The sequence below is a fragment of the Tamandua tetradactyla genome, chromosome 25 (assembly GCF_023851605.1).
Source record: "Tamandua tetradactyla isolate mTamTet1 chromosome 25, mTamTet1.pri, whole genome shotgun sequence".
Lineage (NCBI taxonomy): Eukaryota > Metazoa > Chordata > Mammalia > Pilosa > Myrmecophagidae > Tamandua > Tamandua tetradactyla.
The window spans coordinates 42,973,508-42,998,099 of NC_135351.1; the positions used below are offsets into that span (position 1 = coordinate 42,973,508).

At 40.2% G+C, this 24,592-nt stretch overlaps 1 protein-coding gene across 6 annotated transcripts in view; it reads left to right on the top strand.

Moving 5' to 3' along the window:
• The window catches only part of PEX3 (peroxisomal biogenesis factor 3), a 60,110-nt gene that overhangs the window by 19,775 nt on the left and 15,743 nt on the right, over nt 1-24,592 (top strand). For 3 of the 6 annotated variants that reach the window (XM_077143361.1, XM_077143362.1, XM_077143360.1), the window contains exons 6-11: nt 133-199; nt 305-359; nt 895-1,063; nt 2,626-2,696; nt 6,116-6,238; nt 22,108-22,204. In XM_077143361.1, coding sequence (XP_076999476.1) covers nt 133-199; nt 305-359; nt 895-1,063; nt 2,626-2,696; nt 6,116-6,238; nt 22,108-22,204 — 582 coding nt within the window. Of the gene's footprint in view, nt 1-132; nt 200-304; nt 360-894; nt 1,064-2,625; nt 2,697-6,115; nt 6,239-22,107; nt 22,205-22,324; nt 22,672-22,703; nt 23,071-24,592 lie in introns of those variants that run through there. The other 3 variants (XM_077143358.1, XM_077143359.1, XM_077143363.1) reach the window with 3 other exon arrangements.

Consider the following 24,592-nt stretch of genomic DNA (forward strand, 5'->3'; position numbering starts at 1 on the left):
TGGGTATGTTAAAGAATATTATTTTTCCTATCATTCCAGGTCCTAAAAATCTCAGTTCAAGTTACACTGAAAATAATACATACTTGCTAATAAAAAACTTGGAGAATTTAACCTTATTCCTATCTTGTACAGACAGTTCTTGCGCCCCCAGACGTCCAACAGCAGTATTTATCAAGTATCCAGCACCTCCTTGGAGATGGTAAGATTCTTATCTGTGACTTGATACTAATTTTCATTCTTTGATTTATATTATTGAGGCATTAAAAAGTAGCAAGACTTTTGCATGTTTTTTTCCCATTAATAGGCCTGACTGAATTGATCACTGTCATTAAGAAAGCTGTGCGGAACATTTTGGGAAGGTCAGCCATAGTTTTCTTTGTTTTTTCTCACTTCCCGGTGCTGATGAATTGTAAAGAAGCCGGTGGCTTGCTAAGGGGTGCCTGTGAAATCCTTTGTAACCTGATACAGACACCACCCTGGGGTATTGAGCTGTAAAATCCTTTTTCTCCACAAGCCCCTTTGGCTGCCGAGGAAAAAGTTTGTTTCATTGTTTATTGATTGATTTCCAAACAGATCAAAAAGATTTGGGTCATAGTGTGAAAGACTTCCTTTAATCTACCTGGGAGGCTCTTACACCACACTCAGGCTCCAGGTGTCTGCAGCGGCTGTGGGCAGGTTCTTGTGAAATCTCCAGCAGGAGCTTCCTTGGCTCTAAGACAAGGACGCAGTGCTGTTGCACAGATTTCCCAATCCATGCTGGTGACTCCGCAGCCCGCAGTTTCAGGTTGGACGGGGCAGAGCAGGGTCTCAGAGAGGAGCCTGTCAGTTCAGAAAAGTGTGTATGCTTTTTGTTGCATAGTTTGTTTATCCCAATTCCTGTTTCTCTGTTTCTAGTGTTTCTCTTAAACATTCTTTGTCCCTTTTGGACTTGGAGCAAAAACTAAAAGAAATCAGAACGCTTGTTGAGCAGAAAACCTCATCCCCCTTGGTGGGTGAAGATGGACCAGGATCCTTCTTGTGCCGTTGTATGATGCCCGACGAAGAGGCTCCGCTGGCCGTCCAGGTATTGAATCCGTACTGCTCTGTGTTTTAGACATGTTGACTAGCTCTTGAAATTTAAGTTTCTGAATCTCTTGAAAGGTGATTGATTGAAAGATATAGATTTCAATAATTTCAATAAAGCCTCATTAATTTAGAAAAGGCTGCATGTATTATTGATTTCCAGTAAGAAAAATTTATGAGTTTCACTATTCACCACATTTTTATTGAGTATTGTCAGAATCGAGGATATACTCTGGGGTGATAAACTGTGTCACTCGGGACACACAGGAGACAAATTCAGGGTGGTGTGACTAGGCACATCTGGATGCAGCCAAGCAGAGAGCTTTCAAACCAACACAAGGAGTCTCAACTCGAACTCCTAGACAAGGAGAAGGAAGTGTGGTCAGGCAGAAACACCGTCACATTTGCTTTGCCAAGTAAATCAGTCATGGCCGTATTAAGTAGTCTACAGGATGCTAATCATGCTGACAGTAAGGCAGGCTTCTTCCCGTGACTGGTCTCCAGGTGGCAGGGTCTATGGGACACAGACCACACATGGTCAAGAACAGTGACTGTGCCAGAGATGGCAGGTCACCAGCCTTATTTTTCAGTAATGTGTAGGTTTTCATTTGTGAGCTGGAGGGCACCCACTCTCTATGACTGGGAGGAGAATGTTCTTCCTGGGGAGCAGAGCCACTGCCATGCAGTCTCAGATTAGAGCCTATGGAGCGGAGACACAGCCATGGGGTCTCAGCGTGGAACCCATGAAGCAGAGACACAACCTTGGGGTCTCAGCATGGAGCCCATGGAGCAGAGCCACTGCCATGCAGTCTCAGATTGGAGCCCGTGGAGTAGAGACACGGCCATGGGGTCTCAGCATAGAGTCCTTGGAGCAGAACCTGCTGTGTCCCCTTGCCCGGGACCCAAAAGCTGGACCTGCCTGGTTGCTGAAGCACTCCACATTCAGGAGTAGGCCAAGAAAAGTTGTAGCCCATTTACAGGAACCTGGAACTGGAAGGATGACAGTAGATGAAACAATGCACAAAGCAAAAGGAGGAAATCCACAAGAGAGCTCAAGGAGATATAGTAAGAAGACCACAAGAACTTTCTGTAACTAAAAGTCAGATCCCACATTTTTAAACTCAACAGTGGGACTGAGAAAGAAAATGATTCCAAGAACAGGTGAGTAGAGGACTGACAGGCCAGTCTCACCTGAACTGAAAGAAAACCTGAGACTACTGAATGACGGGATCAGTGAAAAAGCACATATATCCTGAATCAGTCCCAAGTTGCCAACCTCAAAGCCTATTGTGTTTTTTGTTTGTTTGCTTATTTTGTTAATTTATACTAAAAAGTCTGTCCAAGAAGGGCCAGAAAAACAAAGATCTTAGAAGATAAAACTTAAACTCTTGTTTTGAATATGACCTACCTGTGCACATGGGCCCTTAGGTTTTTTTGAGTTTTACATTTTTTTGATGCTAGAAATCTAAACCTAGATTTCCTAAACTCTTTAGTTCATGAATGTTACTTTCATCATAGTAATTAATACTCAAATCCCTGAAGTCTGGCATTTTGATGTTACAGGCCTGTGGACTTTCCCCTAGAGATGTTACCACGATTAAGCTCCTCAATGAAACTAGAGACATGCTGGAGAGGTATGTGTATCGCATGTTGCCAGGGAAAGGCCTTTCTGCATGAGAGGCATTTATGGCCATTTCTGTGTGAGAAAGACATTTATGGCTTACTTAATCATTTATTTATTTATTTGGGTTTTTGGTTTTCCTGAACATGTTCAACATAATGTCTTGCTAAAATTATTTCCTCTGCCTGTAGGTAGGATTTCCTCCCTGACGTATTGGGGAAAGAAGAGGGACCTTTCTTAAGATACCCATGCCTTGCCTCACCCTCCAGCCTGGGGATTCCCATGTCCTGGTAGAAGAGCTGGAAGGGAACGGGCATTTTTATTTTGAAAAAAGCTTTCCAGGGTAATCCTCATATACCAGTAAATGTTGGTAAATGCTTAACAACCAGCTCTGCAAAAATAAAAATTAAAACCTGAAATTGTAGCTATTTTCTGTGGTGTGAAAAGTCCATAGAAGCAGATTTCAGGCTACCAACTTAAAGTGACCACGTTGCAAAGTTTGGGAGTAGGAAAGACATACTCATGTGAGTCGGTGGCGGCCAGCTTCAGCCGAACTGCCCCATCTGCACATATGCACACATATGCACACATGTACACATGCTACACACACAGTGTCCCACTCCAGCCAACCTTCCCACATGCACATGTGCATGTACACGTGCACACAGGCTGCACACACAGTGCCATCCCGCTCCAGCCAACCTCCCCCATGTGCACACAAAGGCATTCAGGCACACAGGTCACAAACGGTGCCAGCCAGCTCCAGCTGACCCTCCCACGTGCACACATGCACATGCATACCCACTGCACACAGTGCCATCTACCTCCTGCTAACCCTCCCACATGCACACACACACACACACGTTACATGCACAGTGCCAGTCAGCTCCAGCCAACCTTCCCGTGTGCATGTACACATGCATGCTGTGCACACACCATTCTGAAAACTATGCTACACCTTTCACGATAGTCTGTAATGTTCCTAAAAACTTTGAGTGATGAAAATTCTACATCCTCTCTCAATTAAATATTTCTATTTTAAAATACCCCAATGAAAAAGACACCAGTCTATATATCAGAAAACCAGAAGGCCTGGGTCCAAGGCTAGCTCTCCTGCATTTTAGCCACTCAGCCTTAGCGGGCCACCAAAACCCTGAGTCATTTTATCTTGGTTAATCCAGGTTGTAAAACATGTTCTACACACTTGATCTTAAGTGATAAAAGTATCAAAGTCCCTTCTAAATTAAAGAATATTGTATGTCTCCTTGGAATAATTTAGGCCCATTTTTTCTAATTCTGTTTTCTGAGGAAGCTATGTACACTTCCTATAATAATCTTTTCATGATTGTAAAGAAAATCAGCAGGCGTTTAGGTTAACTCAGCTTCTGGATCTGGGGTCTGATCCTATGGCTCTGCAGCTAAAGCCTCCATTCTTTTTCCCATTTAGGTTTCCCCAACTGTTCCTTGAAGCTCTAGAAAAGGTTGCCATTGATCTTTTGGCAAATCCAGTGTCCTGCAGTATTCCTCTAATTAGCCTTCCCTGGCCCTCGCTGTCTATCCTGCCTTTCTAGAAGTTCTGTTCCTGCATAGCTTCTGTGACAGCATCATCTCCTGATTTTCCTCCCAACTCTAGAATCATTTCTTCTTGGGTTCCTCTCTCTCTGGTTTTCCTTTCATCATCAGTGTTTCCCAGATGTCTGTTCTCATTTCATGCTCAGATGCCACAAGCAATCTGTATGCTTCCACGGCTTTCCCTTATTTCTGTATGCCAGTGGTTCTCATGGATGCCCCAGCAAGTCCTCTCTCCTGATCTGGATGGAGATTTCTGTTGAAGACAGAACTAGTTTGAATTACTTATTTGAATTACTTATTCATCAAATATTTATCATCCACCTACCACATATTGGGCGTTGTGCTAGATGCTAGGCCTTCAGCCCTCATGGAACTTACATTTTAGTGGGAGAGAAGAATGATAAACTAATAAATCTATATATGATGTCAATATCTGTAACTTAATTGTTGAAGCATAAAGCAGGTTTAGGTGCCAAAGACAGCAGGGATGTTGGTTTTGGATGGCATCTCTGGGGATCGTATTTAAACAGAGGCATCATGAACCCAAGAGATTGAAAGAGGATGGTTCCGTACAGGACAGGTGCAGACCCTGATGCTTGACTGGCAGGAGGGCAGGACAGGTGCAAACCCTGATGCTTGGCTGGTAGGAGGGCAGGAAGGGGCAGCAACCCTGAGGCTTGGCTCTCAGGAGGATGGGACAGGTGCAAACCCAAAGACTTGCCTGGCAGGAGTTAAGCACAGAACTTCACAAAGGAGTTAAGCATAGAGTTATAATACGAATCAGCAGTTCCGCTCCTAGATATCCCCAAGAGAAATGAAAACATTGTCCACAAAAAAAAACAAAAGTTAACAATAGCATTATTCACAAAAGCCAAAAAGTGGTAACAGTTCAACTGTCCATCAACTGATAAATGATTAAAATATGATATATCTATACAACAGAATCTTATTTACCCATAGAAAAGGAATGAACTTTTAATACATACTACAGCATCAGTGAGCCTCGAAAGCATTGTGCTAAATGAAATAAATCAGACCCCAAAGACTATGATTCTGTATATACAAAATGTCCAGAAAAATGTATAGAGACAGAAAGTACATTAATGGCTGGCAGGGACTTAGGGTCAGAGTAGGGATTGGCACGAGGGAGCTCTTTTGGGGTGGCAAAGATGTTTAAAATCAGATTGTGCTAACGGTTGCAAAACTATGTAAATTTACTAAGAATTGTTGACTAGTACACTTAAAACAGATAAGGTATATGGCATGTAAGTCCTACCTCAATAACGCTGTTAAAAAAGCGAGAAGCTGAGGAGGAACAATGGATAGAAATGTGCCCTCACTGACTGAGAAAACTGAATGGGCATTTCCTGGCTTTCATAGGACACTTTGATAGTATTCTATGTATCAGAGTTTTTGTGAGATACTAACATGATTTAAAACACGAAGCCTAAACTTTCAGGTCAAAATTGTAAACTTGAAAGTGGTTAAATGGCAAATTTTGAGTTGTGTTCATGTTACTACAGTAAAAGATTTAAATAAACAAATGAAAGACCTGAGTTCAAATTCTGGCTGCTCATTTACTAATTGCATGCTTTCATCCCTTATGTGTCTAATTTTTCATCCATATGTGATGAGAATATTTTCTCACTCACTGGGATGTCTTGACAGTGGTTGGTTGGCCAACCAAGTCATCTGTAACCAAAAGGTAACTCAGAAGTTTCCTCAAGAGGTGAAAAGCTGTTGTCAATATTATTAAAAATATATTGTACAAAATGTGACTATAAGAAAGTCTGCAGAATGAATGAATATTCTCTTTTTTTGGGAATCTGAAAAGTGGCTGATGCTTTTTATTCTATATAGTCCAGATTTCAGGACAGTGTTGAACACTTGCCTAAACCGAGGCTTTAGTAGACTTCTGGACAACGTGGCCGAGTTCTTCCGACCCACAGAGCGGGACCTGCAGCACGGGGACTCCATGGACAGGTAAGGCGAGTGTAGCGCTCGTGCTGGGGGACGAGCACTCGGAGGACAACATTGCTTTGAATGTCCTATGAATTTTTGTCCCAGACAACAAAATAAATCCTAGGGGATAAATTTGGGTGCCTCAGTTTTTAACAGATTAAACTCTGTTAAACCAATAACTCATCAGTTAGTAGAGCTCCTTTGCATTTTTTCCCAAAATCTTTGGCACTGTATGGAAGGACCTAAGTTGTGAAACTCTCTCTCCATGCTCCAAATTACAACTATTGTTTTTTCAACTCTTTAAAGTACAAAAGTGACAGTGTGTTAAAGTTTTAATGTATTCCCTAAGATTCCGGTGCAACAAGCCAGAATTGACTGTAAAATTCAATACTTTAGTCATTACAACAGTAAGGCTTTCTTACTGTCTATTCCCATTTGATGGATTATCACTTTCTAGTTCTGAAAATACAAGAATGTATTCAACTTCATGCCCTATTGTAGGATCAGGGATATTTAGTTAGTGCAGTTGTTAGTCATTTTAATCATAACTGTAACTACCAAGTCATAGATTCATGATGCCAAAAAGTATCCTGCAGCTCTACTATCTCTACCATTTCAGAAGGGCCCCTTTGATCTTAGACTCAAATTTGCACTCTTTAAGGACTTCTGTTTTGCAGTTTTTACATTAAACTTGGAAAATAATGGGCACTAAATCAATGTTGACTGACTATAAACTCATCCATTAAGATTAGGGGTACAAACTGTTTAAAAAGTTGAAACAGCAATCAGACTTCCACTAGAGATATGGATGAAGCTGATCTGGATAAGAGTAAGGTAAGGCAGAATACAGGGTAAAGGATGATATGGCCTATGTTTTAAAACTTCAACTTCTGGATTTCCGGAGAAGATGGCAGCTTAGTAAGACGCGCGGGTCTTAGTTCCTCCTCCAGAACAGCTTCTAGGGAAGTAGAAACGATAGAGAACAGCTCCCGGAGCCATGACAGAGACCAAGAAGACAGTGTACCCCATTCTGGAACGGCTGACTGGCTGGGAGAACCCACTCCGGTGAGATCGCCGAGGGGCGCGGGCTTCCCCGGGCTGGGGCGGCAGGCGGCCGGAGTCCCTCCCTCCCTCCTTCCCAGGCTGGCTGGGAGAACTGGGCAGGCAGTCCAGCCGCGGCGGCTGGCGCCCCACCCCCCCACGTGCGGCCCCCCGGACCAGCTGGGAGAATTGGATCAGAGATCCCCAAGCCACGGAGAATGGCGACTGGGGTCCCTTCCAAACACGTGGCTTCCCGGTCCGGCTGGGAACGGTGGATAGGCGCTCCCCCAAGCCGCCGAGGCCAGTGACCCTCCCCGTGCGCGGATCCCCGGACCGGCTGGGAGATTCGGATTGGCACTCCCCCAAGCCACTTCGGCTAGCGACCCCCCCCCTACAACAAGAGTTTTCCAAAGTTAAAGGAGCCACAGCATCTTTTACTGGTGGGACCCACAGACAGATGAGCGCCACGAGCGCCACCTACTGGGCAGGATAACAAAAACAGAGCCCAGAGATTTCACAGAAAAATCTTTCAACCTGCTGGGTCTCACACCCAGGGAAATCTGATTAAATGCCCAGACGCCAGCAGAAGATAACGGATCACGCTCAGAAAATTGAAAATATGGCCTAGTCAAAGGAACAAACCAATAGTTCAAATGAGATACAGGAGCTGAGACAACTAATGCTGAACATACGAACAGAACTGGAAAACCTCTTCAAAAACCAAATCGATAAATTGAGGGAGGACATGAAGAAGACATGGGCTGAAAAAAAGGAAGAAATAGAAAAACTGAAAAAACAAATCACAGAACTATGGGAGTGAAGGACAAAGTAGAAAAGCTGGAAAAAACAATGCATACCTACAATGGTAGATTTAAAGAGACAGAAGCTAGAATTAGTGAATTGGAGGATGGAACATCTGAATTCCAAAAAGAAACAGAAACTATAGGGAAAAGAATGGAAAAATTTGAACAGGGTATCAAGGAACTCAAGGACAATATGAACCGCACAAATATACATGTTGTGGGTGTCCCAGAAGGAGAAGAGAAGGGAAAAGGAGGAGAAAAACTAATGGAAGAAATTATCACTGAAAATCCCCCAACTCTTATGAAAGACCTAAAATTACAGATCCAAGAAGTGCAGCGCACCCCAAAGAGATTAGACCCAAATAGGCGTTCTCCAAGACACTTACTAGTTAGAATGTCAGAGGTCAAAGAGAAAGAGAGGATCTTGAAAGCAGCAAGAGAAAAACAATCCATCACATACAAGGGAAACCCAATAAGACTATATGTAGATTTCTCAGCAGAAACCATGGAAGCTAGAAGACAGTGGGATGATATATTTAAAATACTAAAAGAGAAAAACTGCCAACCAAGACTCCAATATCCAGCAAAATTTTCCTTCAAAAATGAGGGAGAAATTAAAACATTCTCAGACAAAAAGTCACTGAGAGAATTTGTGACCAAGAGACCAGCTCTGCAAGAAATACTAAAGGGAGCACTAGAGTCAGATACGAAAAGACAGAAGAGAGAGGTATGGAGAAGAGTGTAGAAAGAAGGAAAATCAGATATGATATATATAATACGAAAGGCAAAGTGGTAGAGGAAAATATCATCCAAACAGTAATAACACTAAATGTTAATGGACTGAATTCCCCAATCAAAAGACATAGACTGGCAGAATGGATTAAAAAACAGGATCCTTCTATATGCTGTCTACAGGAAACACATCTTAGACCCAAAGATAAACATAGGTTGAAAGTGAAAGGTTGGGAAAAGATAGTTCATGCAAATATCAACCAGAAAAGAGCAGGAGTAGCTATACTAATATCCAACAAATTAGACTTCAAATGTAAAACAGTTAAAAGAGACAAAGAAGGACACTATCTACTATTAAAAGGAACAATTAAACAAGAAGACATAACAATCATAAATATTTATGCACCGAACCAGAATGCCCCAAAATACGTGAGGAATAAACTACAAACACTGAAAAGGGAAATAGACACATATACCATAATAGTTGGAGACTTCAGTTCACCACTCTCATCAATGGACAGAACATCTAGACAGAGGATCAATAAAGAAATAGAGAATCTGAATATTACATAAATGAGCTAGACTTAACAGACATTTATAGGACATTACATCCCACAACAACAGGATACACGTTTTTCTCAAGTGCTCATGGATCATTCTCAAAGATAGACCATATGCTGGGTCACAAAGCAAGTCTTAACAAATTTAAAAAGATTGAAATCATACACAACACTTTCTCGGATCATAAAGGAATGAAGTTGGAAATCAATAGTAGGCGGAGTGCCAGAAAATTCACAAATACGTGGAGGCTCAACAACACACTCTTAAACAACGAGTGGGTCAAAGAAGAAATTGCAAGAGAAATTAGTAAATACCTCGAGGCGAATGAAAACGAAAACACAACATATCAAAACCTATGGGACGCAGCAAAGGCAGTGCTAAGAGGGAAATTTATTGCCCTAAATCCCTATATCAGAAAAGAAGAAAAGGCAAAAATGAAGGAATTAACTGTCCACTTGGAAGAACTGGAGAAAGAACAGCAAACTAACCCCAAAGCAAGCAAAAGGAAAGAAATAACAAAGATCAGAGCAGAAATAAATGAAATTGAAAACATGAAAACAATAGAGAAAATCAATAAGGCCAGAAGTTGGTTCTATGAGAAAATCAATAAGATTGATGGACCCTTAGCAAGATTGACAAAAAGAAGAAGAGAGAGGATGCAAATAAATAAGATCAGAAATGGAAGAGGAGACATAACCACTGACCTCACAGAAATAAAGGAGGTAATAACGATACTATGAACAACTTTATGCTAATAAATGCAACAATTTAGATGAAATGGACGGGTTCCTGGAAAGACATGAACAACCAGCTTTTTTTTTTTTTTTTTTATTAATTAAAAAAAGAATTAACAAAACAATTAGAAATCATTCCAATCTACATGTACAATCAGTAATTCTTAATAACATCACATAGTTGCATATTCATCATTTCTTAGTACATTTGCATCGATTTAGAAAAAGAAATAAAAAGACAACAGAATAAGAATTAAAACAATAATAGAAAGAAAAAAAAACAAAAAAAACAAAAACAAAAACCTATACCTCACATGCAGCTTCATTCAGTGTTTTAACATAATTGCATTACAATTGGGTAGTATTGTGCTGTCCATTTCTGAGTTTTTATATCCAGTCCCGTTGTACAGTCTGTATCCCTTCATCTCCAATTATCCCTTCTCTTTTTTTTTTTTTTTTTAATTAACGGAAAAAAAGAAATTAACCCAACATTTAGAGATCATACCATTCTACACATGCAATCATTAATTCTTAACATCATCACATAGATGCATGATCATCACTTCTTAGTACATTTGCATTGGTTTAGAAGAACTAGCAACATAACCGAAAAAGATATAGAATGTTAATATAGAGAAAAAAATAAAAGTAATAATAGTAAAATCAAAACAAAACAAAACAAAACAAAACAAAAACCTATAGCTCAGATGCAGCTTCATTCAGTGTTTTAACATGATTACTTTACAATTAGGTATTATTGTGCTGTCCATTTTTGAGTTTTTGTATCTAGTCCTGTTGCACAGTCTGTATCCCTTCAGCTTCAATTACCCATTGTCTTACCCTGTTTCTCACTCCTGCTGAACTCTGTTACCAATGACATATTTCAAGTTTATTCTCGAATGTCCGTTCACATCAGTGGGACCATACAGTATTTGTCCTTTAGTTTTTGGCTGGACTCACTCAGCATAATATTCTCTAGGTCCATCCATGTTATTACATGCTTCATAAGTTTATCTTGTCTTAAAGCTGCATAATATTCCATCGTATGTATATACCACAGTTTGTTTAGCCACTCTTCTGTTGATGGAGATTTTGGCTGTTTCCATCTCTTTGCAATTGTAAATAATGCTGCTATAAACATTGGTGTGCAAATGTCCGTTTGTGTCTTTGCCCTTAAGTCCTTTGAGTAGATACCTAGCAATGGTATTGCTGGGTCGTATGGCAATTCTATATTCAGCTTTTTGAGGAACCGCCAAACTGCCTTCCACAGTGGTTGCACCATTTGACATTCCCACCAACAGTGGATAAGTGTGCCTCTTTCTCCGCATCCTCTCCAGCACTTGTCATTTTCTGTTTTGTTGATAATGGCCATTCTGGTGGGTGTGAGATGATATCTCATTGTGGTTTTGATTTGCATTTCTCTAATGGCCAAGGGACATTGAGCATTTCTTCATGTGCCTCTTGGCCATCCGTATTTCCTCTTCTGAGAGGTGTCTGTTCAACTCTTTTTCCCATTTTGTAATTGGGTTGGCTGTCTTTTTGTTGTTGAGATGAACAATCTCTTTATAAATTCTGGATACTAGACCTTTATCTGATATATCATTTCCAAATATTGTCTCCCATTGTGAAGGCTGTCTTTCTACTTTCTTGATGAAGTTCTTTGATGCACAAAAGTGTTTAATTTTGAGGAGCTCCCATTTATTTATTTCCTTCTTCAGTGCTCTTGCTTTAGGTTTAAGGTCCATAAAACCGCCTCCAGTTGTAAGATCCATAAGATATCTCCCAACATTTTCCTCTAACTGTTTTATGGTCTTAGACCTAATGTTTAGATCTTTGATCCATTTTGAGTTAACTTTTGTATAGGGTGTGAGAGATGGGTCTTCTTTCATTCTTTTGCATATGGATATCCAGTTCTCTAGGCACCATTTATTGAAGAGACTGCTCTGTCCCAGGTGAGTTGGCTTGACTGCCTTATCAAAGATCAAATGTCCATAGATGAGAGGGTCTATATCTGAGCACTCTATTCGATTCCATTGGTCGATATATCTATCTTTATGCCAATACCATGCTGTTTTGACCACTGTGGCTTCATAATATGCCTTAAAGTCAGGCAGCGCGAGACCTCCAGCTTCGTTTTTTTTCCTCAAGATGTTTTTAGCAATTCGGGGCACCCTGCCCTTCCAGATAAATTTGCTTATTGGTTTTTCTATTTCTGAAAAATAAGTTGTTGGGATTTTGATTGGTATTGCATTGAATCTGTAAATCAATTTAGGTAGGATTGACATCTTAACTATATTTAGTCTTCCAATCCATGAACACGGTATGCCCTTCCATCTATTTAGGTCTTCTGTGATTTCTTTTAGCAGTTTTTTGTAGTTTTCTTTATATAGGTTTTTTGTCTCTTTAGTTAAATTTATTCCTAGGTATTTTATTCTTTTAGTTGCAATTGTAAATGGGATTCGTTTCTTGATTTCCCCCTCAGCTTGTTCATTATTAGTGCATAGAAATGCTACAGATTTTTGAATGTTGATCTTGTAACCTGCTACTTTGCTGTACTCATTTATTAGCTCTAGTAGTTTTGTTGTGGATTTTTCCGGGTTTTCGACGTATAGTATCATATCGTCTGCAAACAGTGATAGTTTTACTTCTTCCTTTCCAATTTTGATGCCTTGTATTTCTTTTTCTTGTCTAATTGCTCTGGCTAGAACCTCCAACACAATGTTGAATAATAGTGGTGATAGTGGACATCCTTGTCTTGTTCCTGATCTTAGGGGGAAAGTTTTCAATTTTTCCCCATTGAGGATGATATTAGCTGTGGGTTTTTCATATATTCCCTCTATCATTTTAAGGAAGTTCCCTTGTATTCCTATCTTTTGAAGTGTTTTCAACAGGAAAGGATGTTGAATCTTGTCGAATGCCTTCTCTGCATCAATTGAGATGATCATGTGATTTTTCTGCTTTGATTTGTTGATATGGTGTATTACATTAATTGATTTTCTTATGTTGAACCATCCTTGCATACCTGGGATGAATCCTACTTGGTCATGATGTATAATTCTTTTAATGTGTTGTTGGATACGATTTGCTAGAATTTTATTGAGGATTTTTGCATCTGTATTCATTAGAGAGATTGGTCTGTAGTTTTCTTTTTTTGTAATATCTTTGCCTGGTTTTGGTATGAGGGTGATGTTGGCTTCATAGAATGAATTAGGTAGTTTTCCCTCCACTTCGATTTTTTTGAAGAGTTTGAAGAGAATTGGTACTAATTCTTTCTGGAACGTTTGGGAGAATTCACATGTGAAGCCATCTGGTCCTGGACTTTTCTTTTTAGGAAGCTTTTGAATGACTAATTCAATTTCTTTACTTGTGATTGGTTTGTTGAGGTCATCTATGTCTTCTTGAGTCAAAGTTGGTTGTTCATGTCTTTCCAGGAACCCGTCCATTTCCTCTAAATTGTTGTATTTATTAGCGTAAAGTTGTTCATAGTATCCTGTTATTACCTCCTTTATTTCTGTGAGGTCAGTAGTTATGTCTCCTCTTCCATTTCTGATCTTATTTATTTGCTTCCTCTCTCTTCTTCTTTTTGTCAATCTTGCTAAGGGCCCATCAATCTTATTGATTTTCTCATAGAACCAACTTCTAGCCTTATTGATTTTCTCTATTGTTTTCATGTTTTCAATTTCATTTATTTGTGCTCTAATCTTTGTTATTTCTTTCCTTTTGCTTGCTTTGGGGTTAGCTTGCTGTTCTTTCTCCAGTTCTTCCAAATGGATAGTTAATTCCTGAATTTTTGCCTTTTCTTCTTTTCTGATATAGGCATTTAGAGCAATAAATTTCCCTCTTAGCACTGCCTTTGCTGCGTCCCATAAGTTTTGATATGTTGTGTTTTCATTTTCATTCGCCTCGAGGTATTTGCTAATTTCTCTTGCAATTTCTTCTTTGACCCAGTCGTTGTTTAGGAGTGTGTTGTTGAGCCTCCACGTATTTGTGAATTTTCTGGCACTCTGCCTATTATTGATTTCCAACATCATTCCTTTATGGTCCGAGAAAGTGTTGTGTAAGATTTCAATCTTTTTAAATTTGTTAAGACTTGCTTTGTGACCCAGCATATGGTCTATCTTTGAGAATGATCCATGAGCACTTGAGAAAAAGGTGTATCCTGCTGTTGTGGGATGTAATGTCCTATAAATGTCTATTAAGTCTAGTTCATTTATAGTAATATTCAGATTCTCTATTTCTTTGTTGATCCTCTGTCTAGATGTTCTGTCCCTTGATGAGAGTGGTGAGTTGAAGTCTCCAACTATTATGGTATATGAGTCTATTTCCCTTTCAGTGTTTGCAGTATATTCCTCACGTATTTTGGGGCATTCTGATTCGGTGCGTAAATATTTATGATTGTTATGTCTTCTTGTTTAATTGTTCCTTTTATTAGTAGATAGTGTCCTTCTTTGTCTCTTTTAACTGTTTTACATTTGAAGTCTAATTTGTTGGATATTAGTATAGCCATTCCTGCTCTTTTCTTGTTGTTATTTGCATGAAATATCTTTTCCCAACCTTTCACTTTCAACCTATGTTTATCTTTGGGTCTAAGATGTGTTTCCTGTAGACAGCATATAGAAGGATCCTGTTTTTTAATCCATTCTGCCAATCTATGTCTTTTGATTGGGGAATTCAGTCCATTGACATTTAGTGTTATTACTGTTTGGATGATATTTTCCTCTAACATTTTGCCTTTTGTATTATATATATCATATCTGATTTTCCTTCTTTCTACACTCTTTTCCATATCTCTCTCTTCTGTCTTTTTGTATCTGACTCTAGTGCTCCCTTTAGTATTTCTTGCAGAGCTGGTCTCTTGGTCACAAATTCTTTCAGTGACTTTTTGTCTGAGAATGTTTTAATTTCTCCCTCATTTTTGAAGGATAATTTTGCTGGATATAGGAGTCTTGGTTGGCAGTTTTTCTCTTTTAGTATTTTAAATATATCATCCCACTGTCTTCTAGCTTCCATGGTTTCTGCTGAGAAATCTACACAAAGTCTTATTGGGTTTCCCTTGTATGTAATGGATTGTTTTTCTCTTGCTGCTTTCAAGATCTTCTCTTTCTCTTTGACCTCTGACATTCTAACTAGTAAGTGTCTTGGAGAACGCCTATTTGGGTCTAATCTCTTTGGGGTGCGCTGCACTTCTTGGATCTGTAATTTTAGGTCTTTCATAAGAGTTGGGAAATTTTCAGTGATAATTTCTTCCATTAGTTTTTCTCCTCCTTTTCCCTTCTCTTCTCCTTCTGGGACACCCACAACACGTATATTTGTGCGGTTCATATTGTCCTTGAGTTCCCTGATACCCTGTTCAAATTTCTCCATTCTTTTCCCTATAGTTTCTGTTTCTTTTTGGAATTCAGATGTTCCATCCTCCAAATCACTAATTCTATCTTCTGTCTCTTTAAATCTATCATTGTAGCTATCCATTATTTTTTCTATGTTTGCTACTTTATCCTTCACTTCCATAAGTTCTGCGATTTGTTTTTTCAGTTTTTCTATTTCTTCTTTATGTTCAGCCCATGTCCTCTTCATGTCCTCCCTCAATTTATCGATTTCATTTTTGAAGAGGTTTTCCATTTCTGTTCGTATATTCAGCATTAGTTGTCTCAGCTCTTGTGTCTCATTTGAGCTATTGGTTTGTTCCTTTGACTGAGCCATATTCTCAATCTTTTGAGCGTGGACAGTTATCTTCTGCTGCTGGCGTCTGGGCATTTATTCAGATTTCTCTTGGTGTTGGACCCAGCAAGGTTGTAATATTTTTCTGTGAAATCTCTGGGTTCTGTTTTTCTTATCCTGCCCAGTAGGTGGCGCTCGTGGCACACGTTTGTCTGCGGGTCCCACCAGTAAAAGGTGCTGTGGGACCTTAAACTTTGGAAAACTCTCGCCGTCCTGGGGGTTCGCTAGCCGAAGCGGCTTGAGCCGGCCCGGGGTCCGAACGCAGGGAGGGTGTCCGAACGCAGGGAGGGTTGCTGGTCGCCGCAGCCAGGGAAAGAGCCCGTCCGAATTTCCTAGTCGGCCCTGGGCAACAAGTGTGGCGGGAGGGCGCCAGCGGCAGCGGCCCGCCCGAGAGAGTGCACGTTCCCCGGGAGTCACGGGGTCACCGTTCTCCGCGGCCTGGGGGTTTCCGATCCAATTCTCTCAGTTGGTCCGGGGGCTGCGCGTGGTGTGGGCGCCAGTCGCCTTGGTTTCAGGGGACCACCTCTCCAATTCTCCCAGCCGGCCCGGGAAGGGGGAAGGGAGTAACTCCGGCCGCTTGCCACCCCGCCCGGTAAGGCCCGCGCGCCTCGGCGATCTCACCCGAGCTGCTTCTCTCAGCCAGCCAGCCGTTCCAGGATGGGGTACGCTGTCTTTTTTATCTCTGTTGTGGCTTTGGGCGCTTTCTGTGTCGTTTCTACTCCCCTAGTAGGTGTCCTGGAGAAGAAACTAAGATCCGCGCGTCTTACTAAGCCGCCATCTTCCAGGAAGTCCGAACAACCAGCTTTGACTCAAGAAGAAATAGATGACCTCAACAAACCAATCACAAGTAAAGAAATTGAATTAGTCATTCAAAAGCTTCCTAAAAAGAAAAGTCCAGGACCAGACGGCTTCACATGTGAATTCTATCAAACATTCCAGAAAGAATTAGTACCAACTCTCCTCAAACTCTTCAAAAAAATCGAAGTGGAGGGAAAGGTACGTAATTCATTCTATGAAGCCAACATCACCCTCATACCAAAACCAGGCAAAGATATTACAAAAAAAGAAAACTACAGACCAATCTCTCTAATGAATATAGATGCAAAAATCCTCAATAAAATTCTAGCAAATCGAATCCAACAACACATTAAAAGAATTATACATCATGACCAAGTAGGATTCATCCCAGGTATGCAAGGATGGTTCAACATAAGAAAATCAATTAATGTAATACACCATATCAGCAAATCAAAGCAGAAAAATCACATGATCATCTCAGTTGATGCAGAGAAGGCATTTGACAAGATTCAACATCCTTTCCTGTTGAAAACACTTCAAAAGATAGGAATACAAGGGAACTTCCTTAAAATGATAGAGGGAATATATGAAAAACCCACAGCTAATATCATCCTCAATGGGGAAAAATTGAAAACTTTCCCCCTAAGATCAGGAACAAGAAAAAGATGTCCATTATCACCACTATTATTCAACATCAAGTTGGAGCTTCTAGCCAGAGCAATTAGACAAGAAAAAGAAATACAAGGCATCGAAATTGGAAAGGAAGAAGTATAACTATCACTGTTTGCAGATGATATGATACTATACGTCGAAAACCCGAAAAAATCCAGAACAAAACTACTAGAGCTAATAAATGAGTACAGCAAAGTAGCAGGTTACAAGATCAACATTCAAAAATCTGTAGCATTTCTATGCACTAATAATGAACAAGCTGAGGGGGAAATCAAGAAACGAATCCCATTTACAATTGCAACTAAAAGAATAAAATACCTAGGAATAAATTTAACTAAAGAGACAAAAAACCTATACAAAGAAAACTACAAAAAACTGTTAAAAGAAATCACAGAAGACCTAAATAGATGGAAAGGCATACCGTGTTCATGGATTGGAAGACTAAATATAGTTAAGATGTCAATCCTACCTAAATTGATTTACAGATTCAATGCAATACCAATCAAAATCCCAACAACTTATTTTTCAGAAATGGAAAAACCAATAAGCAAATTCATCTGGAAGGGCAGGGTGCCCCGAATTGCTAAAAGTATCTTGAGGAAAAAAACGAAGCTGGAGGTCTCACGCTGCCTGACTTTAAGGCATATTATGAAGCCACAGTGGTCAAAACAGCATGGTATTGGCATGAAGATAGATGTATCGACCAATGGAATCGAATAGAGTGCTCAGATATAGACCCTCTCATCTATGGACATTTGATCTTTGATAAGGCAGTCAAGCCAACTCACCTGGGACATAACAGTCTCTTCAATAAATGGTGCCTAGAGAACTGGATATCCATATGCAAAAGAATGAAAGAGGACCCGTATCTCACACCCTATACAAAAGTTAACTCAAAATGGATTAAAGATCTAAGCATTAGGTCTAAGACCATAAAACAGAGGAAAATGTAGGTAGATATCTTATGAAACTTACAATTGGAGGCAGTTTTATGGACCTTAAACCTAAAGCAAGAGCACTGAAGAAAGAAATAAATAAATGGGAGCTCCTCAAAATTAAACACTTTTGTGCATCAAAGAACTTCATCAAGAAAGTAGAAAGACAGCCTACACAGTGGGAGACAATATTTGAAAACGACATATCAAATAAAGGTCTAGTATCCAGAATTTATAAAGAAATTGTCCAACTCAACAACAAAAAGACAGCCAACCCAATTACAAAATGGGAAAAAGAGTTGAACAGACACCTCTCAGAAGAGGAAATACAAATGGCCAAAAGGCACATGAAGAGATGCTCAATGTCCCTGGCCATTAGAGAAATGCAAATCAAAACCACAATGAGATATCATCTCACACCCACCAGAATGGCCATTATCAACAAAACAGAAAATGACAAGTGCTGGAGAGGATGCGGAGAAAGAGGCACACTTATCCACTGTTGGTGGGAATGTCAAATGGTGCAACCACTGTGGAAGGCAGTTTGGCGGTTCCTCAAAAAACTGAATATAGAATTGCCATACGACCCAGCAATACCATTGCTAGGTATCTACTCAAAGGACTTAAGGGCAAAGACACAAACGGACATTTGCACACCAATGTTTATAGCAGCGTTATTTACAATTGCAAAGAGATGGAAACAGCCAAAATGTCCATCAACAGACGAGTGGCTAAACAAACTGTGGTATATACATACGATGAAATATTATGCAGCTTTAAGACAGAATAAACTTATGAAGCATGTAATAACATGGATGGACCTAGAGAACATTATGCTGAGCAAGTCTAGCCAAAAACTAAAGGACAAATACTGTATGGTCCCACTGATGTGAACCGACATTTGAGAATAATCTTGGAATATGTCATTGGTAACAGAGACCAGCAGGGGTTAGAAACAGGGTAAGATAATGGGTAATTGGAGCTGAAGGGATACAGACTGTGCAACAGGACTAGATACAAAAACTCAAAAATGGACAGCACAATAATACCTAATTGTAAAGTAATCATGTTAAAACACTGAATGAAGCTGCATCTGAGCTATAGGTTTTTTTGTTTGTTTGTCTGTATGTTTGTGTCTTTTTGTTTTCTTTTTCCTTTTCTTTTTTTTTTTTTTACTATTATTATTATTTTTTTCTCTATATTAACATTCGATATCTTTTTCTGTTGTTTTGCTAGTTCTTTTCCTAAATCGATGAAAATGTACTAAGAAATGATGATCATGCATCTATGTGATAATGTTAAGAATTACTGATTGCATATGTAGAATGGAATGATTTCTAAATGTTGTGTTAATTTCTTTTTTTCTTTAATTAATAAAAAAAAAACTTCAACTTCTATGTGAGATAAAAGGAAGAGATGTTTACTTCATGCAAAATTTCTATTTTGGGTAGCATATTATCTAATTTTACTTGTATGTTCAATTTATTCAAACACCATAATTACATGAAAATTTTGAATAGGGCATGAGAACTTGTTGGTTTGCATAGGTTAGTATGATGCCCTGATACATCCTGGGCTAATTTGGCAGAGAATAAAGAAGTATTTGCCAAGTCTCCTCGGGGACTAAGGGGGAAACAGGAAATATTTAACTTCCCTATCTGGGGAATTCCTGATATTCTCGCAAGTAGTAGGGACCAACAGTTCAATAGTTCTCTCAATCTTGTGGCTTGCCCCTATGAAATTTATTCCTACAAAGGAGAAGTTAAACCTACTTATAATTATGCCTTAGAGTCACCCCCCAGAGAACCTCTTTTGTTGCTCAGATGTGGCCTCTTTCTCTAAGCCAACTCCGCAGGTGAAGTCATTGCCCTCCCCCTAGGTGGGACATGACTCCCAGGGGTGTAAATCTCTCTGAAAATGTGGGACAGGGCTCCTGGAAATGAGCTGGGACCTGGCATCATGGGATTGAGAAAACTTGGACCAAAAGGGGAAGAGAAAAATGAGACAAAGTTTCAGTGGCTACGAGATTTCAAACAGAGTCAAGTGGTTATCTTGGAGGTTATTCTTATACATGATATAGATATCCCTTGTTAATTTATGGTATATTGGAATAGTTAGTGGGAAGTACCTGGAACTATTGAGCTGTGTTCCAGTAGCTTGATTCTTGAAGATGATTGTATAACTATGTAGCTTTTACAGTGCGACTGTGTGATTGTGAAACCCATGTGACTGGTGCTCCCTTTATCCAGGGTATGGACAGATGAGTAAAAAAAATTAAGGACAAATAAATAAATAATAGGGGGAAGATAAGGAGTACACATATTGGGTAGATTGAAATACTAGTGGTCAATGAGAGGGAGGGGTAAGGGATATGGAATGTATGTTTATTATTTTTTCTTTTTATTTCTTTTCCTGGAGTGATTCAAATGTTCTAAAAATGATCATGGGTGATGAATACACAACCATGTGATGATATTGTGAGCCATTGATTGTATAGTATGAATGGACTGTATGTGTGTGAAGATTTCTCAATAAAAATATTAAAAAAAAAAAAAAGGCAAGGAATGTTACAAACATAAGGTGAGCCTTTCCCATAACCCATAACATTGATAAGTTAGTAGGACAGGAAAACAGACATCTCAGTTCTGCTAAAAAGTCGTCCGATAGACGTAACATCCAGTAGCAAGTAGATGTTGCTGAGGGCCACTGGAGTCTGCATGGTAGGTGTTGTGGTTTGTAAAAGCTGCCGGAATGCATTGTACCTGAACTGGAGCGCCTTTTAAAAAGGGGAGTTTATTAAGTCGCAAGTTTATGGTTCTATAGCCATGAAACTATCCAAATTAAGGCAAGGCTATAGAAATGTCCAAACTAAGGAGCCTGGGGAAAGGTACCTTGGTTCAAGAAGGCCAGTGATGTTCAGGGTTTCCTCACAGCTGGAAAGGCACATGGTGACGTATGCCAGTTTTGTTTCCAGAAATCTTCAATGGCTTTCCTGGGGCTCTGTCCATTCTGATGGCTTTGTCAGCTCTGGTGGCTCTGAAGTTTTTCCCAAAATGGTTCCCTCTTAAAGGGCTCCACTAGCAACCCCGCCTTGAATGGGTGGAGACACATCTCCATGGAAACCATCTGATCAAAAGTTACCACCCTCATTGGGTAGGTCACATCTCCGTGGAAACAATCAAAAAGGTCCTACCCAGCAATACTGAATGATGATGAAAGAGCTTGACTTTTCTGGGGTACATAATAGCTTAAAACTGGCACAGTAAGTACAAAGAACATAGAATAAAATGGTGAGCTGCCATTTTAACCTCAGACCTAGGAGGATTTGCAGAGAAGACGATACTCAGTGTAGTAAGGAGAAAGGTGCAGAGAAGCCTGTACACTCACTAGGAAAACGGGTTCAACAATAGGTGTTGTGACCCTAAAGACCTCCCATCCGTGACCTGGCTGTTTGTGTTAGGGAAGGTTAGGCATCAACTTATGCCCACCTCCAGGAAGCTGGTGGGGTACAGTCATCACATCTGGGGGTGGATTCCTGTATAACAACTAAAAAACAATTAGACAAGAACTTTTAGTAGCCTGGAAGGATGCGCGTGACATTAATAAAAATGCAGGACAGTGTGCATGGGAAGGCCATGGCTTTGTGTTAAACAAAAGCATATATATAAATGCTTTTATGTTTATATAAATTTTTGCATATGTAAATTACTGGAAAGAATTAGCCATGATGTCAATTACAGTGATTTATTTCCAGGAGGTAGAATTATATGTACTTTTTATTTTCTTCTTAATGGATTTCTGTAAGTTATCCTTTGATGCTATGTATTTTCTACTAAAAAGGTTAAATGCCTGTAAGGTCATTTCCGAAAATCGTTATAACTGTGGTGATTTTTCAGTCTTTCCAGTGTCAGCCTGCCTTTAGCGAAGATAATTCCAATCATAAATGGACAGATCCATTCCGTGTGCAGTGAAACGCCCAGTCATTTTGTTCAGGTAAGAGGGAAGTTTCAGAATGTTATTAAGAACAAATTATATTTTTGGTTGTGGCCCTGTTTGTCTAATGTAAAATTATCTTTCTCTCCTGTGCTATTTGTTTTATTAAAAAATTAACAGCCCCCGTCCCCACCCTGCCCCCTTGTAACAGCCATGGTGTGTAGTGGGCTCTCCCTGAGAGTCAGGAATACACTGAGCTGGGGGTCCCCAGCCATGTAGGACCCCCTCCCGGTATACCCCAGTGCTTGGCTGAATTCACTTGGCATCAGCAGTTTGCAGTAGTCTGTGCTGGTGAGAAGGCTGAGTTTAGAGGCAGATCGGTATGCCAATTCCTCAAAGTTTAAGAAAAACCAAGAGACTTTTGTGGATAAAGCATTTTGGCAACTAATAAATTATTTCTATTAATAGTGCATCAATGATCTGCTCACTGAAAGCTGCATAGATAGTGGGCTGTTCAGATTTTCACCAAAATGCCTATAACTCTTATCTTCCTTCTTAGGAAAGAATGTGGAATGCACTCAGTAAGACTGGTGTTAATGAAAGGATAACTTTGGATCCACATAGATTTTTTTTTCTGATCCATTTGCAAATTCGGAAGCCATATTAAAATGGAAAAGTAGTTGCAGTAGCCCTCAAGTCAGAGTCCCACAGTAATGTGCGGTGGGAAGGGGTCGAGGGCCGCGGCTCATTGGCCAGCGGAGGTCTCAGTGACTTTCCACCGTGGCACGTGGACAGCGTGAGCTGGAGGCTGGGCTCCCCCGGGGCGGGGTGGTGTGGTCTGCTACCCTCACGCTCCTCAGTCCTGGTGTGGGGTTTCTCCCCTGTAAAGGCCAGAAAGTCCCCGGGAGGAAGGCGTGGTGAGCAGTGTGAGGAAAAGCTGGGGCTCCAGGCGTTTCCACCCTGACCTTGACTCTCTGCTCGCTGCGTGCCAGGCCTGGCCGACAGCGGGGCACCACCGGGAGAAATGCAGCAGAGGCCTGTGGGTATGAGCAAATTCCAGTACTGCAGCGGCCGAGTGACAGGAAGGGGCGATAAAAACAAAGCATTGCAGTCTCGGAAAGGACTCACCAGTAATGTTGTAGTGAAGTTTTTACTGTGCCTGCTTGTAGATTACATTTCTATTCTAGACCATTGATTGATAGAGCTTCTACCAGTTTTTTAATTATAATTTCTTTGAGTTAAAATACCCCACGGTCTTCTTTAATTTAATAAATTGTCATATGCTCAGTTATCCAAGTTTATCTTTGATAAAGCCTTTGCCTTGGATAGATATGTTAATTTACTTTAAATTAATCCTTTTGAATTATTGTTGCCACTCCAGCACGAAGGTGTGTAGAAGAGCCTGTTGTGGGAATGCTGTAGACCAGGACAGTTCTTTTCGTGAAGGGCCAGATAGAGTTATTGTGGCCTTCAGACCACACTGTCCCTGTCACTGGGCCACTGCAGTACAGGAACTTGCTCAGGCCCGCAGGCCCCTACTGCATTTCTCCCGGTGGTACCCCGCTGTCGAAACGCCTGGAGCCCCAGCTTTTCCTACACTGCTCACCACACCTTCCGCCCGGGGTCAGTTCTGCTGTGGCGGTGTGAAAACCGCCATAGACAAGCCTTAAACGGGCTGGCGTGTCTGTTTCAATATAACTTTACTGACAGAAACAAGTGGCAGTTGATTTAGCCTACAGGCTGTGTTTTGTGGACCCCTGTGGTAGAGTATATCAGGATGGAGGACAATAGGGAAGAAATATTGTTTGGCAAAAAGCAGAAAATGGGAGAATCAGAAAAAAGTTGAGAAAGCTTGTTTTCCCGTATTATATACAAATACATGCTTCCAGGAGACAAAAAGAGGGAGCTTTTACTGGTAGAGCCAACCCTGTGATGTATAATGTGCATCTCAGACTTCTGAAAACATAACCTGGAAGCTGCATCAAGATGCAAAACTTGGGCAAATTTCGTCCTTACTTTAAACAGGTTAGGCAAACTGGCCTGTGAGCCAAATTTGGCCCTTCACCTATTGTTGTAAATAAAGTTTTATTGAAACGCAGCCTTATGCATAGGCTTATGTATTGTTTATAGATGTTTTCCCTCTACAGTGGTAGTGTTTCTCAAACTTACACATATACTGCTTCTGAGGAAAAAAGTATCACAGTCCCCCAGAGCTGATTTTTAGGTATAAATAAGCACTTTATATATATATATAAACTTCTTAAGCTTAGAGCTTCTTCATAACTTGAAAACTAAAACACATTTATCTATTAAATAAAACCCAAGCTACAAAAACTGAACACATTTTACTCTTTATGCCTGATGACAGCTAACTCATGGATCTGGTGTGAATCAGGTCCTGCCTGCCCCTGTTGGTTCTGTGTAAATGGGGTAACCCTTTGGTTAGTG